Source organism: Ranitomeya variabilis, chromosome 2 (genome assembly GCF_051348905.1).
Source record: "Ranitomeya variabilis isolate aRanVar5 chromosome 2, aRanVar5.hap1, whole genome shotgun sequence".
NCBI lineage: Eukaryota > Metazoa > Chordata > Amphibia > Anura > Dendrobatidae > Ranitomeya > Ranitomeya variabilis.
The window spans coordinates 106,558,744-106,580,000 of NC_135233.1; the positions used below are offsets into that span (position 1 = coordinate 106,558,744).

Consider the following 21,257-nt stretch of genomic DNA (forward strand, 5'->3'; position numbering starts at 1 on the left):
GGATTGGTGCAGACAGTATGGGGAGCAAATGAGGGAATGTATGCTGACACAGTATGAGTAGCAATGTGAAAAATGTATGTGGACAGTGTACTGGGAGTGAAGGTGATGGGATGTGTGCATGCATAGCATGGGGAGACAGTGTAAAGGTACAGCTAAGAGGGGACAGTATACCAAGGAGGGGGAGTGTGATGAGAGTACAGTATAGAGACTGGGCCCTATAGGGTGGACACAGTATGAGAGGACAGTATGAAGAGGGGGCCGGTATGGAAAGGAGAGGTCAGTGTGAAGAGCATGTACCATAAGAGGGACTGTGTGGGGGTCATATTTTGTGAGGACAATATAGTGAGGGGCAATTTTTTATTCAGAAGCGTTATAACAACACTTGTATCTTTAGGCTACGTTCACACGATCCTTTTTTTCATCCTTTTTTTTTCAGGTCCTGTTTTGAAAAACCGCAGCTAAATTCAGCGCTGATTTTAGCTGCGGTTTTTGATCCTTTTTCTTCTGCGGATTCCACTGCGGGTTTCCAAATGCAGTTTCCTATTGGTGCTGCTGGAAACCCGCAGCGGAATCTGCAGAAAGAAGTGACATGCTACTTCTTTTTTCTGCAGGCAAAACCGCTGCGGATTTGCCTGTGGAAAAAAGGATCGTCGGCACAGCGGGTCCTTTTTTCCATTGGGTTACATTGTACTGTAACCTACATGGAAAACTGCTGCGGATCCGCAGTGCAATTCCGCTGCGGATCCGCAGCAAAAACCGCACCGTGTGAACATAGCCTTAAGGGCATCACGTGGAAATTATCTGCAAAAGAGTGGAGAAGATGGAAGTCTGCAGAGGATGAGAAAACTCATTATGGGGTCTGGACAAGATGAAGAAAAGAAGTAGAACGACTCCAGAGACAACGTCATCTATAAGGTACCTGGATGTAAATGTTATTTGTGATGCTAATTCTCATGTTTTTATTTATGTTAGGAGCATTAAAGGGGATGTCCAGGTTTGTAATGAGTCTGCAGTCATTCTTGGTGACTGCAAACGTCTGAATTCTCACAGTGCGCACTGCACGCTGTCAGGATTCTCTCGTGCTGGTGATTTACATACATGCTGTCACATGCTGACTAGACATGTGTGGCCTCAGTCAATGGAAATAAACTGAGTGAGGCTGGGCACGTCTAGTTGGAATGTGGTCAGGAGTATACAAATCGCATGCTTGTGCTGACATGACCGTCCACCGGCAAGGGAGAATCCTAAAAGTGTGCAGTGCACTAGTTGTGAGAATTCAGAAGCGTGCAATGTCAGGATTCAGTTCTGCAGGTTCCAGTAGTCATCACATGGACACTTCACTCATATGCGATTTTCATACTTGTGGTCCTGTGACAACGAGCCTCTCTTCTGCTTCTTTCAGTTTTCACTGAGAGCATTAGGGAGAGGAGCTTGTGGGTACATGGCAAAGTGTGCAAATCGCATATGTCCTTGGAGGGGGGGGCGCCAAACTGAATTCTTGCCTCTTGTGCCAGAAAACCTATATGCACCTCTGTGTATATTGAAGTGTCCCTTTTTAGCCTATTTGGTTATTTCTAGAAATTCCATTAGTTGTTTACTTACTCTTCTAATATGCTCTTGGTTACGATGATTTTGATTATAATAAATGGAGACTTGATGAATATTATTATTATTATTTATTTATATAGCACCATTGATTCCATGGTGCTGTACATGAGAAGGGGTTACATACAGATTACAGATATCACTAACAGTAGACAGACTAACAATGACAGACTGATACAGAGGGGCGAGGACCCTGCCCTTGCGGGCTTACATTCTACAGGGTTATGGGGAAGGAGACAGTAGTATGAGTTCTTGGGGATCCCAGCAAGTTACTACCTGTCCTGTGCTTGGGTGATGACTTGCTTTGATGGCAATAACCCTTTAACTTATGTATACAAGACTTATATCCACGTAAATGTTTAGCCTTTTTGTTCATGAGATCTAAAACATTCAATAGAAAATGTGTTTCCCTGTCCATGGCACGAAAAAGTATGAAGAACAGTCATTAGTAATAATTTTGATTTTATTGCTAATATAACAGGTTTCTGACTAAAGCTTATGTACACATCATAGCTAAGCGTGCATGTATGGAGGGTCTGATGTGGATGGCTAGTCTGAGAACAGAAACATTTTAATTAGAGGAAGAAAATGAAAATAATAGAAGCAGAGCTCTTGGCGACCAAGGAATAGATAAAGACTTGAGAAGGAAGTGAAGACTGTAATGTCCATAATGTTTCCAGTACCTAAATGCACTTGCAGCTGCTCATGGAGGAGTCAGGCCCCATTCCTATTTTCTCTATGAGGCCTCCAATTACTTATCGAATCCATAACAACCAGATTTACCATCTGGGCAGCTTTATAACATTTGGTACAATTATCATATTAGGGGGGTTGTGATTTCTGCCTTCATAAAGTCCTGTAAAGAAAAGTAGACAATTATGCAAAAGAGTAAAATCACAATGCACAATAAAATCACCTCCTTATACCCTATGTGTTCCAGCCTGGCTAAAAGACCTAAAATAAAATATGGTAATAAATATAATTCACAGGATAAGTGATATCATAGTTAAATTTAAACAAAAACTAAACAGGAACCTGACAGCTGATTCATGCAGCCCCATCCAGCCATGTATGAGTGTTTCCAAGAAAAACATACTTTAAAAGCCATTCAGAGACCAATCTGTACAGGAGACAAGTCGGACAGGCCGACTTTTTCCCGGCTGTTGCCCTGGAGTGACGGGTCTCTTTCACTGCGTGCGTGTACATCACGTCGATCATTGGTATCGGATGTGGAGAAGCCACCGGGGACCGATCTTTTTGACTAGGTCGGCTTTTTGACTCACTTGGTCGGCTTTTCCCTGTTGAAAAGACTCACTCTTTCAAAGTCAAACATACCAGGCTGAAACCGGGCTGCCAGTGTCTGGTATATGCTGCCCTTAGATCAGGCAGCATGTATCAGCTGTTAGTTTCCCTTTAAAGGGGGTTTTCATTTTGTTTTTACAAACTTGTTGGGGGCATTTTTTTTTTGTGGTCTTAGTAATACGAGTGTATAACATCCAGCCCCTCGCCATACAGTGTGCCTTTACTAACATTTCTAAAAGAATGTATAATTTCAAAGAACTCACTAAATTCAAGTTGAACGTTAAACTCCAGTGACATAATCACGCTGGGCCCTACTAATGTAGACAGCTGTGTGTTTAGTTTCCTTGTGCTTTGGAGTTTGCCTCACCATTCAGTTCTCTCAGCTGGCAATCATCTTTCAGATATACAATAGGCAGGCTTGGACTGGCCCACTGGGGAACAGGAGAATCCTCTGGTAGGCCCCTGTGAAGAAGTGATAATGAGTAGTGCATTACAATTTGCAGAAAAAAGTTCCATCTATTCATTTAATAAACAAGCTAGCCAAATTATTATTATATAGAAGCAAGAGTAACTTTGTGCACTAGGATCATGTCATTTTTTCATGTGGCTGAATAGTGGGCTCCATAAATCAATATTATTGATGGGCCTTTCAGAACCGAGTCAGACACTGCTAGTAGGTACTGGGAGGAAAAGGGCCTCACAAAAACAAAGAAAAAAAATCCCTTTAACTATAACTTTGTTTCTATGTTAAAAAGTTAATCCAAATATATAAAAATACCAAACTCGAGGAAACATGAAAGTGCTCAGTTTAGGTTCCAAAAGCAGATTTTTTTTTTTGTGTTGTACTATACCTCTGGTATCAATCCTGAAACAGAAAGGATATATAACGCATCCCTGTGTACAATGTATATATGGGGACAGAGATAGAAAAGGATAAATAAAAGGGATAGCTCTAGTTGTGCAATAATAAATCCCTAGATAAAATGTATCCCTACCTAAGCGCAGGTGTTGTCACCCTAAAAGCCGAGGTACACAAGGCCATAACAGACCCCTAGATTCTACACAGAGCAATGCATGCACCAGATTTGTACCACTAAGTCACATAGTATGATATCTGCTTATACCTATTGTTTTTCATTGATGAATTAAACAGTTATTTGTTCTATTTTGTATATTTTTTTTACTGTGATTTGTAAATATTGATTTTAAACATGATTCTTTCTTTTTGGTCATTTTTTATGTCTTATTTACTATATATTTTGATTTTTATACCAATATTAGCCTTTTACAATGTTAACTACATATTCATGCGAAGGTGGGCCATTAACATTTTTTTAAAGAGTTGGCCTTTCTTTCTCAGTATTAAACTAGAAATGTAAAGAGGTTTTAAGACATCTGTCCAATTACCTTTGGTCCCTTTAAAAATAGGCAGCTACATATTAAAGAGCTGTAATTCTTAAACCCTTTCTCCAATTAGGATGTGAATACCCTCAAATTAAAGCTGAGCGTCTGCACTCTGCCCACGTTGGTTATATTACTGTAGCTTGCATCTGTTTGGGTAAACAGCTATAATATATATTTTATATATAAATTCTCACAGCGATCTGCTATGAAAACACTGAGCTTGAACTGCAGTGACCTCATTACTGGCATTTTCGCACGGTCCAGAAGTCATTGCAGTTCAGGCCATCTAGGGGAGCAAGCTCAGTAATGTCACCGCCAGTCACTGAAGCTGCGCTCCCAGCAGCTCATTCACCAGTGGTTTTCAGCCTGGACAGTTGCATCTTGGTACCGTCCAGGTTGAAAACTGTTTATCCCCCAGACATGGATTATGGCGTGGTACAGAACGACAGAAAGGTATGGTATATTGTTTTTTTTATTTTACTTTTATTACAGGAGATCGTGAGCTTCGGTGGAATTAGGTGAGGTCATAAGTATGGTTTAATATTAAGAATATTAAAGGAGTCTGTGTCTTTCAATTAACTGACTTTTTTCTGGGCGTCTGTGTTTTCTTACAATGTGACTATGTGGTTAGCAATGGGGGTGTCTCATTGACGCCTCTCCATTACTAACCTAGGGGCTTGATGTCACCACCCCCAACTATTACCCCACTTGCCACCACTACAGGGCAAGTGGGAAGAGCGAGGCTAAGTGCTAGAATTGGCGCACCTTAGATATGCGCCTTTTCTGAGGCGGCTGACAGGTGATGGTTTTAGCCAGAGGGGGCAGTATCCATGGCCCCTTTCTGTTTTATTAATATCAGCCCGCAGCTGTCTGCATAGCCTTTGCTGGTTATTAATTATAGGGGGACCCCACGTCATTTATTGGGGGGTTCCCCCATTTTAATAGCCAGTAAAGCTAAGTATACAGTTGTGAGCTGACATTAATAGCCTGGGAAGCTCCATGGGTATTACCCCTTTCCTAGGCTATAAACATCTGCCTTAGTCATCTGCTTTCCCTCTGCTGGTTACAAAAATTGCACGGGAACCTACACCATTTTTTTTCCCAAAAATATTTTATTAATTAAATACATGTACAGTAATTTGCACACACTGTACTAGTTGTATTTGTCACCGACATCTATATAGTTACCTATTCTATTTGTATTTCCTCTGTATGTAATCCATTTCATCTATCCTGTTGGCTCTTGAAGTGATTTTACAGTACACGGCAGATTAATTACCGGCTTTTCTTCTATCTCTCTATGCAACATAAATACATATATGTATGTGTGTGTGTGTCATTGACATATACAGTACAGACCAAAAGTTTGGACACACCTCATTTAAAGATTTTTCTGTATTTTCATGACTATGAAAATTGTAAATTCACACTGAAGGCATCAAAACTATGAACACATGTGGAATTATATACTTTACAAAAAAGTTTGAAACAACTGAAATTATGTCTTATATTCTAGCTTCTTCAAAGTAGCCACCTTTTGCTTTGATGACTGCTTTGCACACTCTTGGCATTTTCTTGATGAGCTTCAAGAGGTAGTCACCGGGAATGGTTTTCACTTCACAGGTGTGCCTGGTCAGGTTTAATAAGTGGGATTTCTTGCCTTTTAAATGGGGTTGGGACCATCAGTTGTGTTGTGCAGAAGTCTGGTGGATACACAGCTGATAGTCCTACTGAATAGACTGTTAGAATTTGTATTATGGCAAGAAAAAAGCAGCCAGGTAAAGAAAAACGAGTGGCCATCATTACTTTAAGAAATTAAGGTCAGTCAGCTTGAAAAATTGGGAAAACTTTGAAAGTGTCCCCAAGTGCAGTGGCAAAAAACATCAAGCTCTACAAAGAAACAGGCTCACATGAGGACCGCCCCAGGAAAGGAAGACCAAGAGTCACCTCTGCTTTTGAGGATAAGTTTATCCGAGTAACCAGCCTCAGAAATCGCAGGTTAACAGCAGCTCAGATTAGAGACCAGGTCAATGCCACACAGAGTTCTAGCAGCAGACATCTCTACAACAACTGTTAAAAGGAGACTTTGTGCAGCAGGCCTTCATGGTAAAATAGCTGCTAGGAAACCACTGCTAAGGACAGGCAACAAGCAGAAGAGACTTGTTTGGGCTAAAGAACACAAGGAATGGACATTAGACCAGTGGAAATCTGTGCTTTGGACTGATGCATCCGGTTAGCGTTTAGTTGGACCATCATTTATTTTTCAACAGGACAATGACCCCAAACACACCTCCAGGCTGTGTAAGGGCTATTTGACCAAGGAGAGTGATGGGGTGCTACGCCAGATGACCTGGCCTCCACAGTCACCAGACCTGAACCCAATCGAGATGGTTTGGGGTGAGCTGGACCGCAGAGTGAAGGCAAAAGGACCAACAAGTGCTATTCAGTAGGACTATCAGGTGTGTATCCACCAGACTGTTGCACAACACAACTGATGGTCCCAACCCCATTTATAAGGCAAGAAATCCCACTTATTAAACCTGACATGGCACACCTATGAAGTGAAAACCATTCCCGGTGACTACCTCTTGAAGCTCATCAAGAGAATGCCAAGAGTGTGCCATGCAGTCATCAAAGCAAAAGGTGGCTACATTGAAGAACCTAGAATATAAGACATAATTTCAGTTGTTTCACACTTTTTTGGTAAGTATATAATTCCACATGTGTTAATTCATAGTTTTGATGCCTTCAGTGTGAATGTACAATTTTCAAAGTCATGAAAATACAGAAAAATCTTTAAATGAGAAGGTGTGTCCAAACTTTTGGTCTGTACTGTAAATAATAATAATGAGGACAGTAGCCATCTTTAGAAAAAGTAAAATTACCATTCTTACACAATGCTTACTATAGGTTGAAAATTGGCTTATTAGTTAGCCAAGACTTTACAACTATTCCCTGCACAAGCGGGAAGATGTTTAATTGCAGCTTTACCCTTGTTTTCAGTATCCAATTATAATATCAGAATTCGACCAAAAAGCTCCACTTGGAATTTGGAGACTCTTCCGGTAATCGCTGAACAATTACATTTAGTGCAACGGTTACATTTCGGAAATTGGATTTAATTACTGCAGAATTTATATTTTAAGAAATTGATATAAGAAATAGTAAATTGTCAAGATGGGTATATAAATAAATATCTGTTTGATTTCATTAATATAGTTGATCAATTTATTTTACTATCCATATAGACTTGGATTGGTATAGTACAGTATATTGGACCAGACCTCACTGAGAAGTTAACCTATAGGTATAGAAAGATTTTGCATTTGGTGCTGCCAAACTTCTGAAACATAGATTGCTGGATTATATCCTTTATAAGGCAAAACTTTACTTACAGTAGATAAGATATCAAAAATGGAGTCACTGTAACCCCTTCTCTCTGCTGACAATTTCCGCTTTTTCCTCTCCTCCCAAGGGTCATAGCTTTTTTAGTTTTCCGTCCACATAGGTGTATGAGGACTTGTTTTTTGGGGGAAAAAGTTGCGCTTTTAAATAACACCATTCATTTTATCTTATGAGACACTGGAAAGTGAGGAAAAAATTCCAAGTACGTTAAAATTGCAAACAAAGTGCAATTCCATAATTGTTTTTTTTTTTAATTTATTTACCATGTTCACTTTATGGTAAAATTGACCTGGCAGCATGATTTTCCAGGTCAGTACACGTACACAGATACCAAACATGTATCGTTTTCCATTTTATTTAAGTGATGAAAATTTTTGGAGAAATTTGTTTAAAAAAAAAAAATTTGCTTGTGTCACAATTTTCCAAGATTTGTAACATTTTACGTTTGCTAGATATGGGGCTGGGTGAGGGCTTATTTTTGGCGGTGAGCCAACGTTTTTACTGATAGGATTTTAGAGTAGACACAATGATTTTGATCGCCTCTTATTGCAATGTTAACAGTATTTACCTGCTCAGCTCTCAAAAACTAATGCACTAATCAGGATGCAGCAAACCCACTTAATAAAGATGGAGGCAACAGCTGTAAAATACCGGTGATTGTTTTTTTTAATTAAAAATTCACACAAAAAAGGCTTGTATAGGGTGCTGGTCTCACACAGGTAGTACAGAGTGTCCGGCTTACAGCATATTGGTGATGCCTGATGTGCCAAACAGTGGTGCAAATAGAGTCCGATGGGCTCCAGTGCAAAATTTGGACTTGGGTGAACCCCCCTCATGTTGGTCAGATGGGCACGCAAGTCAGCAGTCTTCCCAATGATTGTGGAGGCTACTGAAACAGACTAAGGGACCTTTTTAAATGCTTAGGAAGCCTTTGTAGGTGTTTTTTGTTAATTATTCTTATTTACTGATATAATGACTTGAGTTTTCATTGGCTGTAAGCCATAATCAACGTTAACAGAAATAAACACTTGAAATAGATCACTGTTTGTAATTACTATATATGTTTCACTTTTTGTATTGAAGAACTGAAATAGAATATCATCAAAAAGTTAATTTATTTCAGAGAGAAGCACTTGTAGATGAGCTTGAACAATGGGCAGCAACTAATAGAATGGTATTTAAGAGGGAGAAAGATTCTACATCTGTGCAAGACAAATGAAAATCTACAAAATGGGATGAATAGCTGGACACAATGACCCTTGAGGTCCCTTCCAACTCAATGATTCTATGATTGATAGATAGGACATATTATATTATTAATAGAAGAAGAAATCCACTTCCTTGACTGCCAGTATCAAAAAATATACTCAGTTCAAGGAGATCAGATCCCCTTAGATGCTTACAACAGAACCTACCCCTCACACCCCTACTTACAGCTCTGAAAAAAATATTTTCACAAGCAAGGACTTTTCCCTATCTCTGCAGCACAATACTCCTCCAGACTTACTATCCTACAGTGTCTTACACAGCATCAATCCTCTCACACAAATCACAACATAGATATACTCAGGGGAAGCTATCCCTGTCCTCTGAATCTACAGGTCCATCCATGCTCACCAACATACAGGCTTACGAAGTACCAACTACAATCACCTTACTGAGTGGAAGTGCCCGTATATCTAAAATTTGGCTACTAGTGTCAAAACAGTTGCCACAGGTCAACAACTAAACAAATAACAAAAAAAAAAGCTCCAAATTTGTATTATCTTCTAAGAATGACTCTAATCAAGCTAGCCAACTTATCACAGATGGACAACTGAATACTATAGTGATAGTATAGTCAATCCTGGCATGATGGAAGAACGTGATGTGGCTACTGCCCATATATATACTTTACAGTTTAAGTCTGCACCCTCATTTGGCTTTAGTTGACCATTAGTGGAATCTGGCAATACGCCTTGGTGCAGCTGTAGTAGAATATTAAAGACGTCGCAGTCTTATGTCCATATGCCTGCAAACCTGCATATTTTAATGAAACACAAGAACTAAAACCTTAAATATGAAACATTTTCAAAAGTTTTTTTTCCATTAACTAGATTAATCAGGGTAGCTAGTGAAAATAATCACTGTCTATATGCCCTATTAGGGCATATAGATATCATAGAAGGGGCTACACTTGGGTCACCTCTATATAAGCCAGAACGAAGAGCCACTTTGAATGGCTGGCTCTCATTCTAGAAGGCTCAAGTCGTTCATATATTACCAGTCTGATCACTCTCATCTGTTTCGGTATTTCCTGTACATGTCACAGTACAGGAAATGTCTACATTGCCATGCCTTCCCTTGGTAAAATCAGATGTCTGCCAAAGGTACCAAGGGCCAATACTAGAAGGAGGCACATTTTGATATTAATCAATACCTAGAAATTGTTTGACTATACAAAGAGAAGTTTTTACGATAGTGTTTTCTTTGGTAAGCTCTCAAATCTGTTCTAAAAATAGTATTTCTAATAATTCAGCACAGTTTTAATGACTGATTGTTTATATTTCGTAAAGCTCCATTTACACGTGTTGAATTTGACAGAAATCAGCATCCCAGGCACGTGAATGTTGTTTCCACATCCCTGATCACATGTATCAGAAAAAAGAAGGGTGAATATTTTGCATTACTCAGACAAGATCAGGAGTGAACGCAAGGAAGCAGAATACCTTTTTTCTTGCAGAAAAGCCAAAGATTAGCCCAGCTGAATGGCAATGGGGCTAATTCTCATGACGATCTGTGGCAGAAATGCTAAAATAAGCCTTAGATTCCTGCAGCGAATCTTAAAGTCAATACGTGTGAGATTTGTAATATCCAAATCCAACATATGTGAACATGCCCTTCAAATGTTTGACATGTTAATATGAATGGCGACAGTGATAAAAAATAATTTAATTTGTAATAAAAAAAATAAATACATTTGAATACGTCATACTTTTCAAACTAGACGATAATCTCACACACCAAACTACCCTGTATATTGTTATGTATCATTTCAACATTCCATTTCAAGTTCCAATGTCCAATCAATCCTTTATTCGCATGTGACAATGCTCTTTATTTCGGAGCCACGTGTATTAGGATGAGGATTGTGGGGGACCTTATTGATGGTGATTTTTAACCTTTGTAGTATTTAGGAGCAGGAAAGCAGGTGCATTAAGCAAGGAAAAGGGTTAATTTATCAAAAGGACACATTCCTTGCAGAATGCAGAAGTTTTGGGGGTGGTGGGAGTATTGGAGCCATGGATCTTTGTTTCTTTTCAGCAGACATGCCTGTAAGCTTTGCAGTTCAGATCTTTAATAGGCGCACGAAAATAGTGACTAGGTGAACCTCATTAACTGAAGAGGGGATAAGTGTCCCTGCACAGAACTGGCTAGAAAGGCTACTTATTCCAAAGTGAACAAAAGCAAACCCTAAAGTTCAGCTGCATCTCACAGCCTCCCCTAATACACCCCCAGTCCGGAGATACTACAACATACAAACTACCGAGGGCCTGCATTATTGGTACACATATATTGGTATATATTAATATATATTGGTATATATTAATATATATTGACAAACAGATGGAAAGACAGATAGCTAAATTAGATTCTTTAATTACTATGAAAATTCAAATCTCATTATAAAATGCCCAAATCAAAGGGAAAAAAAAAAACAAAAAACAAAAAAACAAAACAATAAATAAGTAAATTAAACATATTGAGTTATTGGATCTGTTAGTGCTCAATGCACCTTTCAACCTGATAATTTTAGACAAAAGGACATTATATGAATTAAGCAAATTTAATGGAGGAATAAAAATGCAACCAATTAAAACAATAGCAAAACTCTAAAACAATAAATCATGAGAAATCAGTCACTCAAGCATCAAGGTAAAGTAATGATATAATATGGTGATATAATGATATCCAGGTCCTCATTATATAGTATAATAGGCTAGGATCAGTGTAATAACTATATAGCTTGTAATATTAGCATGGATTACAAATAATGTAATATGTCTCTTAAGGAACGCTACACTCACCTTTAATGACTAACAGGTGACATGGCGGAGCTGAATTGCTTACCATTTCTTAATCGAATAGTTCATACACAGGCTGAAGAAGTCATGTTAATGTAAGAAAATGTAAGCAGTTTTTGATAATGGAAATTATTAGTTAGCATCCTATTATTTCCACTTATACACTTATAACAATAGTAACACTATACTGTTGTGTGAAATCCATGTGTGTATATATATATATATATATATATATATATATATATATATATATATATATATATATATATATATATATATATATATATATATGGTATTGTCTCATGATCCACTATTTATTTATTTAGGTTACAATGTCACAAATAAGATGGTTAGTAAAGCTTCTATGTACTAAGGAATTACCCATCATGTCCATGTAGGATAAATAGGATAAATAGAGTAAAGAGGATAAGCTTTACAGGCTGGGGGTCAACTGAGCAAATAAGAGAGAAAATATACAAAAAAAAAAAATCTATGCACAAGTAAAGCAATTACTGTGCGGTACCTTGACTACCAGCAGGAATAGTGTAGCTTAGGACACTAGTAGTGTTACCATATGGCCAAGAGCACATTTACTCCTTCATCATGGCCTGGAGTGAAAACTGTTAACTGTTTTGCTTTTTTTTTGTCTTGTTTTGCTTTTAAAAAAAAGGAACTTAAATGTTAAATTTTCACCAATAAAAATAAAGCATGTTGTGCATGACATTGCCCAAAAACATACCTTAGAATTTTCTCTAATTTGTGCCCATTGGAATACACCCCTGGCATTTGTTTGCCAGCAGATTTTGGGTGTAGAAGATAAAGCACGCGATAGAGCCATTTCCAAGTACATGTCATTCTGAAATAGTCCAACACTTGCTTTCTAGCTGTGCGCACTAGTGAAACCATTAACGTTCCTAGTGGGGAACCTTTTCTTGTTGAATGGCCACCAGCGCTTACAGTAGTGAGGGAATAATAGAAAAGTTTCATTTTCAAACTTTGGGACTGGACTAAAGAAAACCATTTCTTAAACATGATTGCATAATTAAAAATTCAATTTACCGCACATAATATTTAGTTCTGGCTACACGTTCCGTAGACAACCACAGGTATAGCCCTGGGGCTACGTGCTGCGGTACACTACATGTTATAGTCTGAAGGTCCTCACTACATCTTTTTACTCAGCAGGCTATCAAAGGGGCTGCCTGTTAATTTGATAGAAAACTACAATTTCCAGCATGCCCTAAGAGGTGTAAGTTTTTGCTTTTTATTTAAGCTGCTTGCCGGAGTATTCTTATTGTTTTGTTTGTTTCTAAATTGGTTCCAGAGATATAGACCTTTTTATTTAGTGCCAATTCTTTTGGCTTTTGCTAAGGGGGCGTGACTTTTCCAAGGGGGTGTGGCTCACAGGAATATCTAGGGGTGGGTATTTAGGCTGCTCTGCATAATTAAGCTATGAGGAACGCCCCCTTGGAAAAGACCATAAAAACTAGCACTAATTAAATCTGGAACCATATGGTGTATGTAAATAAAGCAACATTCAGAATACTCAGGAGAACAGACGAAATAAAAACTAAAATTGGCCATTTTTCTCCTGGTGACAGGTGCTATTTAAGACATTCTGGCATTCTTTGATAGTCTGAAATTGCCCCATGGTTATAAAAGGGGTTATATATTCATCTGTTGCTAAACTGCGGTTTCCAACAATCCTGAGAGCAGTAGACCTACAGCAAACCACAACGCCAGCATGCACTGAAAGTCTGCAGGTTATGCTGGGAGTTGTAGTTTGGGGATCACAGGTGTTTTACAGGCTCAATTGTTTCTATGAAGGTTTTAAGTCTCAAAGTGGTGGGGTCCATGGAGAGGTTGGTGCTACCATTACGGGACAAGGCCACGTTCTTCACTAACCACCAACTGGACCATTTCTCGTTCCTGAGGCAGTTCTGCCTTTACTGTAGTCATCAGGATGTGAGCGACAGTGTGTGAAGGAAAGTTATATACAAATGCTGCCCTGCATAAGGGACCCATAAATTAGCAAGAAGATTGCAGAGGGGCTGCAGTGATAAGGCCTCAATCAGACATACATTTTTGGAGTTTATTTTCAAACGATACAAAACAAATTGCTTTACATCAGTGGGCTGGATCTAATCTTTGTCCATTTTTGGTCTGTATGTTCGTTTTTACCATACTTGTGGCATCGGTGTGTCTCCTATAAAGAAAAAAATTCCAAGTGTCTGCTTCATACTAACTAGTAATAATTGGACAGCACCTGGATGACACCAATGGCAACTGAGTGATGTCCACTGCTTTGGCGAAATGGGCGAGTTTGATCTACAACTCAGATCAGAAACAGACATGCCTCTAATCTGTATATTTTTAAGATGATTGGCCAATAAAAACCCAACAAAGACGTAAACAGCCCATAGACAATAATGGGTATGTGTTGCATCAGATAGAACAAATACATGAAAAATGAACGTCAGGATGAGGCCTAAGAGCGAGGAATAGCTTTGTCACACGTTCATGCGCACAGACTGGCAGCGCAAACTTGTGGCTATATAATAAACTGCTCAATTTAAAACTATGGCCACATAAGTGATTGTCAATGAAGAACAGTACAGGGGACAGTTTATAGCTTATGCAGTGCCTTGGACGCAACCTGAAACCCATGGGGTATGAATAATAAAAAGCCTGACTTTTAGATGATGGGAGGTTGGGTGGCCATGGACCCTCCGGACGTGGCTGGTCCAAACTGCCCATATTATATTCGGCACTGGTTAGGTGGATACGTCCCATGCATCGTTACAAATTATGGGATTCTGATGGAAAAGTATTTAAAGATGCTACTGTAAGAGCAGAAAACCATCAGGATAGAAGTTCAAAATAAAATTATAGTAGCAGATTTTATGTTAAATAAGTCATAAGATCTTATAGTTTCCTCCTCTCTTTATTTGCCTTTTCCAGGATCTGTTGCAATGACTTATTACATAGAGTAATTACCAACCCAGCAACAACAAAAAAAAATCAATAATTTACTTGATATTTAATTTTTTATCATCCATCATCTTAAATCTTAAGTTTTGTCTTCTTTTTCAAAATTAATTTCTGCTCCTATTATGCTATGATTGTCAGCCTTAAATGAACTAGCCACCTGGACATTAGTAGCTAGTAAGATGGTCGCCATCTTTAGAAAATGTGGTGTTACCATGGTTATAGAATGTATCCCTTAGTATAGGTTGAAAATTGGCTTAGTGATTAGCCACGACTTTACAACTATTCACTGCATGCTCAGGAAGATGTTTAATTGCAGCTTTACCTTTGATTCCAGTATCCAATTATAATATCAGAATTCGACCAAAAAGCTCCACTTGGAATATGGAGCCTCTTCCGGTAATCGCTGAACAATTACATTTAGTGCAATGGTTACATTTCTGAAATTGGGTTTAATTACTGCAGAGGGGATTTGTACACAGAAATATCAAGAAAATGATATTAGTAATGGCAAGTGCTCAAGATAAAAGAAAAAAAAAAAAAAGATTTCTAGGTATATTTCTTGATAATGATAAGCTAGATATTATACAGTATGTGCCTGTTAATTGACTAAGTTATAGGAAGTGGCCACTAAAATGTAGTTGCTCCCATAATGAGCAAATACTTACAATTATCGTATTAAAAAAAGTAAAAAAAGTATAGAGTTGGACTTACTGAACTTAAGAGTACACTTTTTCTAGTTTATCCTTTTTCGCATTCTAAAAAACACCGCTGAGACCAAAGCCAGAAATCCAGTATCTGGGAGCAAGGTCATTACTTGATGAATACCAATTAATAATAACAATAAGAACACCTTCCTTACATAGTTCAGATCCCCCTCATGTCACCAAAACCGCAATTTACCCTACAATAGCACTTCTATATGATCCCATGCATCAGTGAGCCTTGGGCACTGAGGACACACATTTTCCTTTATCGACCAACGCATACCGGAACCAAAACAAGACTTCTCAGTTTAGAGATGATCTCACCCAGGTCTCGAGCCATGATTCTTACACTTGCTAGTTTTTCCTGTTTTCAACAAATAAAATTCAAGAATTCATTATTTACTTACCGCCTAAGATATCTCATCCCTGGACATGTGAAAGTGGAGCAACATAATCAATATCCAAAATAATGTTATGGCTAATCAATATGTGTATATGTATATATTGGAAAACAACAATAAAAGACTAACGCACACATTAGCACTGTTGGTTTTCAGCGCAGGGATTGGGGGGGTTTAAAGCCCACCAAGGACAACATCTGCAAGGAGTTTGTATGTTCTTCCCGTGTCTAGTGGATTTCCTCTGGGTTCTCCGATTTCCTCCCATATTCCAAAGACATACTGATGTGGGATCTAAATTGTGAGCCCCAATGGGTAAAGCGCTGGGAATATAATGGCATAATAATATATCTATATCTCTCCGTATATCCATATATATCTATCTCTATCTATCTATCTATCTATCTATCTCTATATATATATATATATATATATATATATATATATATATATATTATTCTCTCAGATTAAGACAACATGATCAATAAGGACATAGTAATTGGCAACTTCCTGAGTTACATCGCACATGTGGAAATTTATGTATACCCAGAAGGGGTACAAAATTGTATCGGATGCCGCAGAAAATGTTCCAAACCTTTTAGTTAACACAGAGTGACGTTTTCAAGAAAATGAGAAAAAAAAAAATTGATTCCTGACCTGAGCGGCTGGCAGAAATGTAATTATTTTCAATATTATTTTATTCAAATAATAATTTCAGTTAGTCATTTTCAAGGAGTGTCTTTCCCTTTTTTATTTCCTGGATTCAACTAATACTATGCACAATCATTAATATAACTAGTATCTAGCAATGCCACCCCGTGACCATGAAGAATATATAGTAAAAGACAAGATCAGTTACCTATGCGGTTTTCTGTTTAATAAAGTAATAACGTCCTTAAAATGTTCAAGTATAACAAAAAAAAGTAATAAATACATGTATTATGTACATAATATAATAACTATTATTATCATGGAGGAACTTTGTGAATATATCCTGGTTATTGCTATTAAGCATAAATCAAGTGACTGCTGCAAGTCCATATAATATCCTTAAGCCATTAATTTAGAGAAATATAAAAACGAAAACTACCGTAAATGTATGTCTTGAATTTATAAATAATAAAGATAGATGCATAAAATATATTTTGGAATGTAAATCATAACTACGCCCTAAATAGACAATAAATGCAAATTTAGATTATAATTTAAATCGCAATGAAGTTAAGCATACATAACTAAATCATGTAGAGTATATATATATATATATATATATATATATATATATATTTTCTCATCATAAATGTATACATATAGTTATACACAGTATGATTGTGTGAAATATAAATGAAAGTTTATACTATAATGTGAACCATCAGCCATAAGCACGTACGTGACAATCTTAGAGGACGCATTGGCTCCCTTTCTGCACAGTTGCTCTTGGGATCAATGTTGAGATGACAGTGTAATGTGATATAAAAGGGCATACGAGAATATACCATCATATGCAGAGCTCACAAACATACGACAATGAAACTATACTTACTGTTGATTTGGAGTCAGAATAGGCTTCTATCCATGGAAGCTTCACTAGATGGTAGAGTCACATCGTCAAGTTGGAAGTGAAGAACGTGGTTACCCCAACATAGAAGGAAGATGTCCATCCAGAAACAGATATTTAATATGGGGGAAAAAAAATGTTGGTTGTTTTCTGATAAAAATGGTGCTGGATGAAAGCGCCACACAAGGCCCAATCTGGAACTTATAAAGCTTTACGATCTCCTCAAATCAAAGAGTTAAACCCTTAATGGGTCGAACCATTGAGCTGTCTCCCTGGCACTTGGTAAAGTAGCTCTCAATATGACTCAGGCTTCCTGAGCACTCTCTGGCCCTCTTACACATATCTACAGAACCCCTCATGTACAGAGATACAAATAATGAGAGCAACACACACACCTTTTATTTCTAGCTTTAAGTAGCTAAGAGGAAAAAAAAATCCCTATTCGAAGCTCATGAGGGTCCATTAACTATATTTTACCATGTGCTTGTTACACTGCACCTACGGCAGTCCTAGCTTTTCAACTCGGAACATACGCCCAAATACATCCCATACACCCCAACCTCCAGGCCTATTATTCTAAGTGCAAAATACTCCACATATTCATAGTATTAACAAATGTATAGTCAAGGAAAAAGCAGCATCTAAGCGACTGATGCGAAGTGCTGCCATTATTACTACTAGTGCGAATATGATTTCTAATGTGAATTTTATAAGTGCTATTCTTTATAGAAATGTTAATATTTCTTATGCTATTATAACTAGTGTTAATATTATTTCTTATGGTGGCATTAATATTATTTCTAGTGTTTTCGTTATAACTATTACCATTATTTCTAGTCCTAGAATTGCTATTCTTGGTATTATTATTACTTGTGATATTATAATTCTTAATGTGATACCCCTGAGGACACTACCGGTATGTATGTTAATGACGGATCATCACCTCACTTGGCCGAGAAGTTTTCTTTCCTTTGGTTGACCTGAATAAAAGAATTGAACATGTGATACAAGTACAGGATGGATAGAAAATGAAGGTAGATAAGAAAAAAAAAATGTAAAAGAAAGCAGCAATGTGCTCAGAGAATGGGTGCCAATCCCAAGAACCCAACTAAGTGTCCTTCCAAATAGGAGGTCCAAAAGATGGCAGCACTTTAAATTGCAGCGTGAAAAAAAAGCTGTACATTATTCGGCCACATCATTTTATATGGGTGAATAAAATGTACCATTTTTTCACGTTGAATTCTGCAGTGCTATTGGATTTTTATACTTACCATACTAGATAAATGAGGAGACCGATATGAGATTAGCTTATACGAGATAGAATATTTACTGCTACCACTTCATTATTGGAAAATGATCTCTGTACAAAATGTGTACTACTTCATATTCCTATTCTCTAATACTTGTAATAAATATACACATACATATATATTTACATATATCTTTCTATACATGTGTGAACATTAACTTCTGTCTTAATAATCACTCTATAAACTGTACAATTATATTTCACCACCCCAGTACCAGAAACCGCTTTTTTTTTCTAATTTGGATATACATAAATAGAAGAAAAATTATTTTGTTTGATAAATAGAAAATAATATATAAATATAATATATATATATATATATATACACACACACACACACACACACACATACACGTATATGTACATAAATATATATTCAGTAACACATTGAAACAATAGTTTAAGTTATTTTCTTGCTGTTCTATGGATAGCATATTACATATTAGCACGCTGACCATACATTGCCTAAGAAATGTGGACTAGAGGCTTAAAACAAAACGCTTTAGTTATAGTGCGATACATAGTAGATACTCTACAGATGTTACAGAAGCAGCTGCTGGAGTGGAGATGTACAGAAGTCATACACCGCTTTCCTTCAGCACCACAGATAGGACTGTGTATGAGTTCTGGAAATAAGGAGTGCGGTGAATGTGCCCTGTGCGAACATCGAGTCTTATATAACCTGTTGCTGATAGTAAGAGCCCATGCTTATTCTTGAGACATATTAATGGTAGCCACCAAAGTGTTAAGTATAATGAAAACGTACTTACATTTTGGGGTTGAATGTTCCTGGCATCTTCTAACACTTGAGGTTCTGTACAAAGATCCTTTCTTCTCCAGGTTTCAGCTTCTCAGCAGGTAGAGATGTCAGACTATTCTACCATTACTAGGAGGGTGTTTACTCTTGATTACTCATAGATGTTGAGAGTTATTTACATCACTGGCCCAGGAATGTACTTCCAGAAATGGCTCTAGCAGGTTCAGATTAGGGTCTTCATTAGGAAAGTAACTGCATCTTTAGTCAATTATCTTGGAAATGTGTGAATGAGTATTGTGTGATGGTCTCCTGTTGCCCCTCCCAAGCCTCCCCCTTCCCTCCCACTTCAGTGAGTGTTGTAAACCTGGCTACAGGCTAAAATAAACCCGAGATAAGAGAGCTTAGGTCTCGCCTACTTTGTAAGGCGATCAATCGGATCTCAGGCGTCCTCCAAGCACTCTCTTACGTAGACAACATCCATAAGGAGAAAGAATTGACACTACACAAGACTGATCAGATCATCAGTTTTTTACCTGCTTGGTCGCTGAACCATGTCGTTGAGCCCAAAGCATACTACACCTTTTTCAGTGACCGACATCCTGAGTCCCATTGAAGAGACCTACAAGAAGTTTGGTAGCATGGACAACACTGGTAACCTCAGCACCTCTCTAGGAGCCTATAGACAGACTCACATCTCCCAGACAGGGATGCAGCAGCACACCATGGGCCATAATGCCACAGTGACCACCACCTATCACATGCCGCACAGTGTTTCTCAGTTTTCACATGGTGCAATGGGTGGTTACTGCAATGGAAGCATCAGCAATATGGGAGATATTTCAACTTATCAAGATACCATGAGAAACAGTGCAGCAGCTACTGGCTGGTATGGAGCCAACCCAGACCCAAGATATTCAACAAGTAAGTATGGCTTTCTTTTTATATGTCTATGAAATTGACCATCATTCATATAGTTAGGATATATGGTATATCTTCTGTATAAGTAATGAGAAAGTCAAAATGTAAGTCAAGTGAAGTGTTGGGTTAAGGACTTGTAATGTCAACAAGCTAATTGCATGTATGTCAGTTTCTAGATTTATGGGACCATCTACTGGTATGAACATGGCTGGGATGGGCACTTTACAAGGTATAGCAGAAGCTGCCAAGTCAATGGCTCCTCTTCATGCAGCTCCTAGAAGGAAGAGAAGAGTCCTTTTCTCTCAGGCTCAAGTGTATGAGCTAGAAAGGAGGTTCAAGCAACAGAAGTATCTCTCAGCACCTGAACGAGAGCACCTGGCCAGCATGATTCACCTAACCCCTACTCAAGTAAAGATCTGGTTCCAGAATCATAGGTATAAAATGAAAAGACAAGCGAAAGACAAGGTCACGCAACAACTTCAGCAAGAAAGTAACTTATGCCAACAACAATCACCTCGCCGAGTGGCAGTGCCCGTCCTTGTGAAAGATGGCAAGCCGTGTCAAAACAGTTCAAACAGCTCAACCACTGGACAAGTAACACAGCAGCAAAACAGCTCCAATGGTGTATTGTCTTCTTCTAACAGCTCTGTTCACCAGCACCAGAATCAACAGGTTAACTCTTTAAATCAAGCACCAGATTTAGAAGAAATGTCCCCTAGTCCTCAATCGCTCCATAATCAGGTGGTCAACATAGCACAGATGGACACTTCAAGTGTAGACTACAGCAATGGCATGGTCAATCCTGGCATGCTCTATGGGAGAACGTGGTAAGGCTAAAGCGC

The 21,257-nt window shown here is 38.0% G+C and overlaps 1 protein-coding gene and 1 long non-coding RNA gene across 2 annotated transcripts in view; one reads left to right on the forward strand and one right to left on the reverse strand.

Moving 5' to 3' along the window:
• Positions 1 to 1,726: 1,726 nt before the first annotated feature.
• On the reverse strand, positions 1,727 to 19,824 carry LOC143809151 (uncharacterized). The gene is made up of 5 exons (XR_013222102.1): positions 19,511 to 19,824; positions 18,375 to 18,411; positions 17,417 to 17,460; positions 3,275 to 3,369; positions 1,727 to 2,461 (listed from the first exon to the last, which is right to left on the reverse strand). It is a non-coding gene; the product is annotated as an uncharacterized LOC143809151 (long non-coding RNA).
• A 224-nt stretch (positions 19,825 to 20,048) lies between these two features.
• The window catches only part of NKX2-4 (NK2 homeobox 4), a 1,424-nt gene continuing 215 nt past the window's right edge, over positions 20,049 to 21,257 (forward strand). Inside the window, exons 1-2 of the mRNA XM_077292294.1 lie at positions 20,049 to 20,418; positions 20,585 to 21,257. The exon at positions 20,585 to 21,257 is cut by the window's right edge and continues 215 nt beyond it. Coding sequence (XP_077148409.1) covers positions 20,049 to 20,418; positions 20,585 to 21,246 — 1,032 coding nt within the window. The 3' untranslated portion in view covers positions 21,247 to 21,257. The remainder of the gene's footprint in view (positions 20,419 to 20,584) is intronic.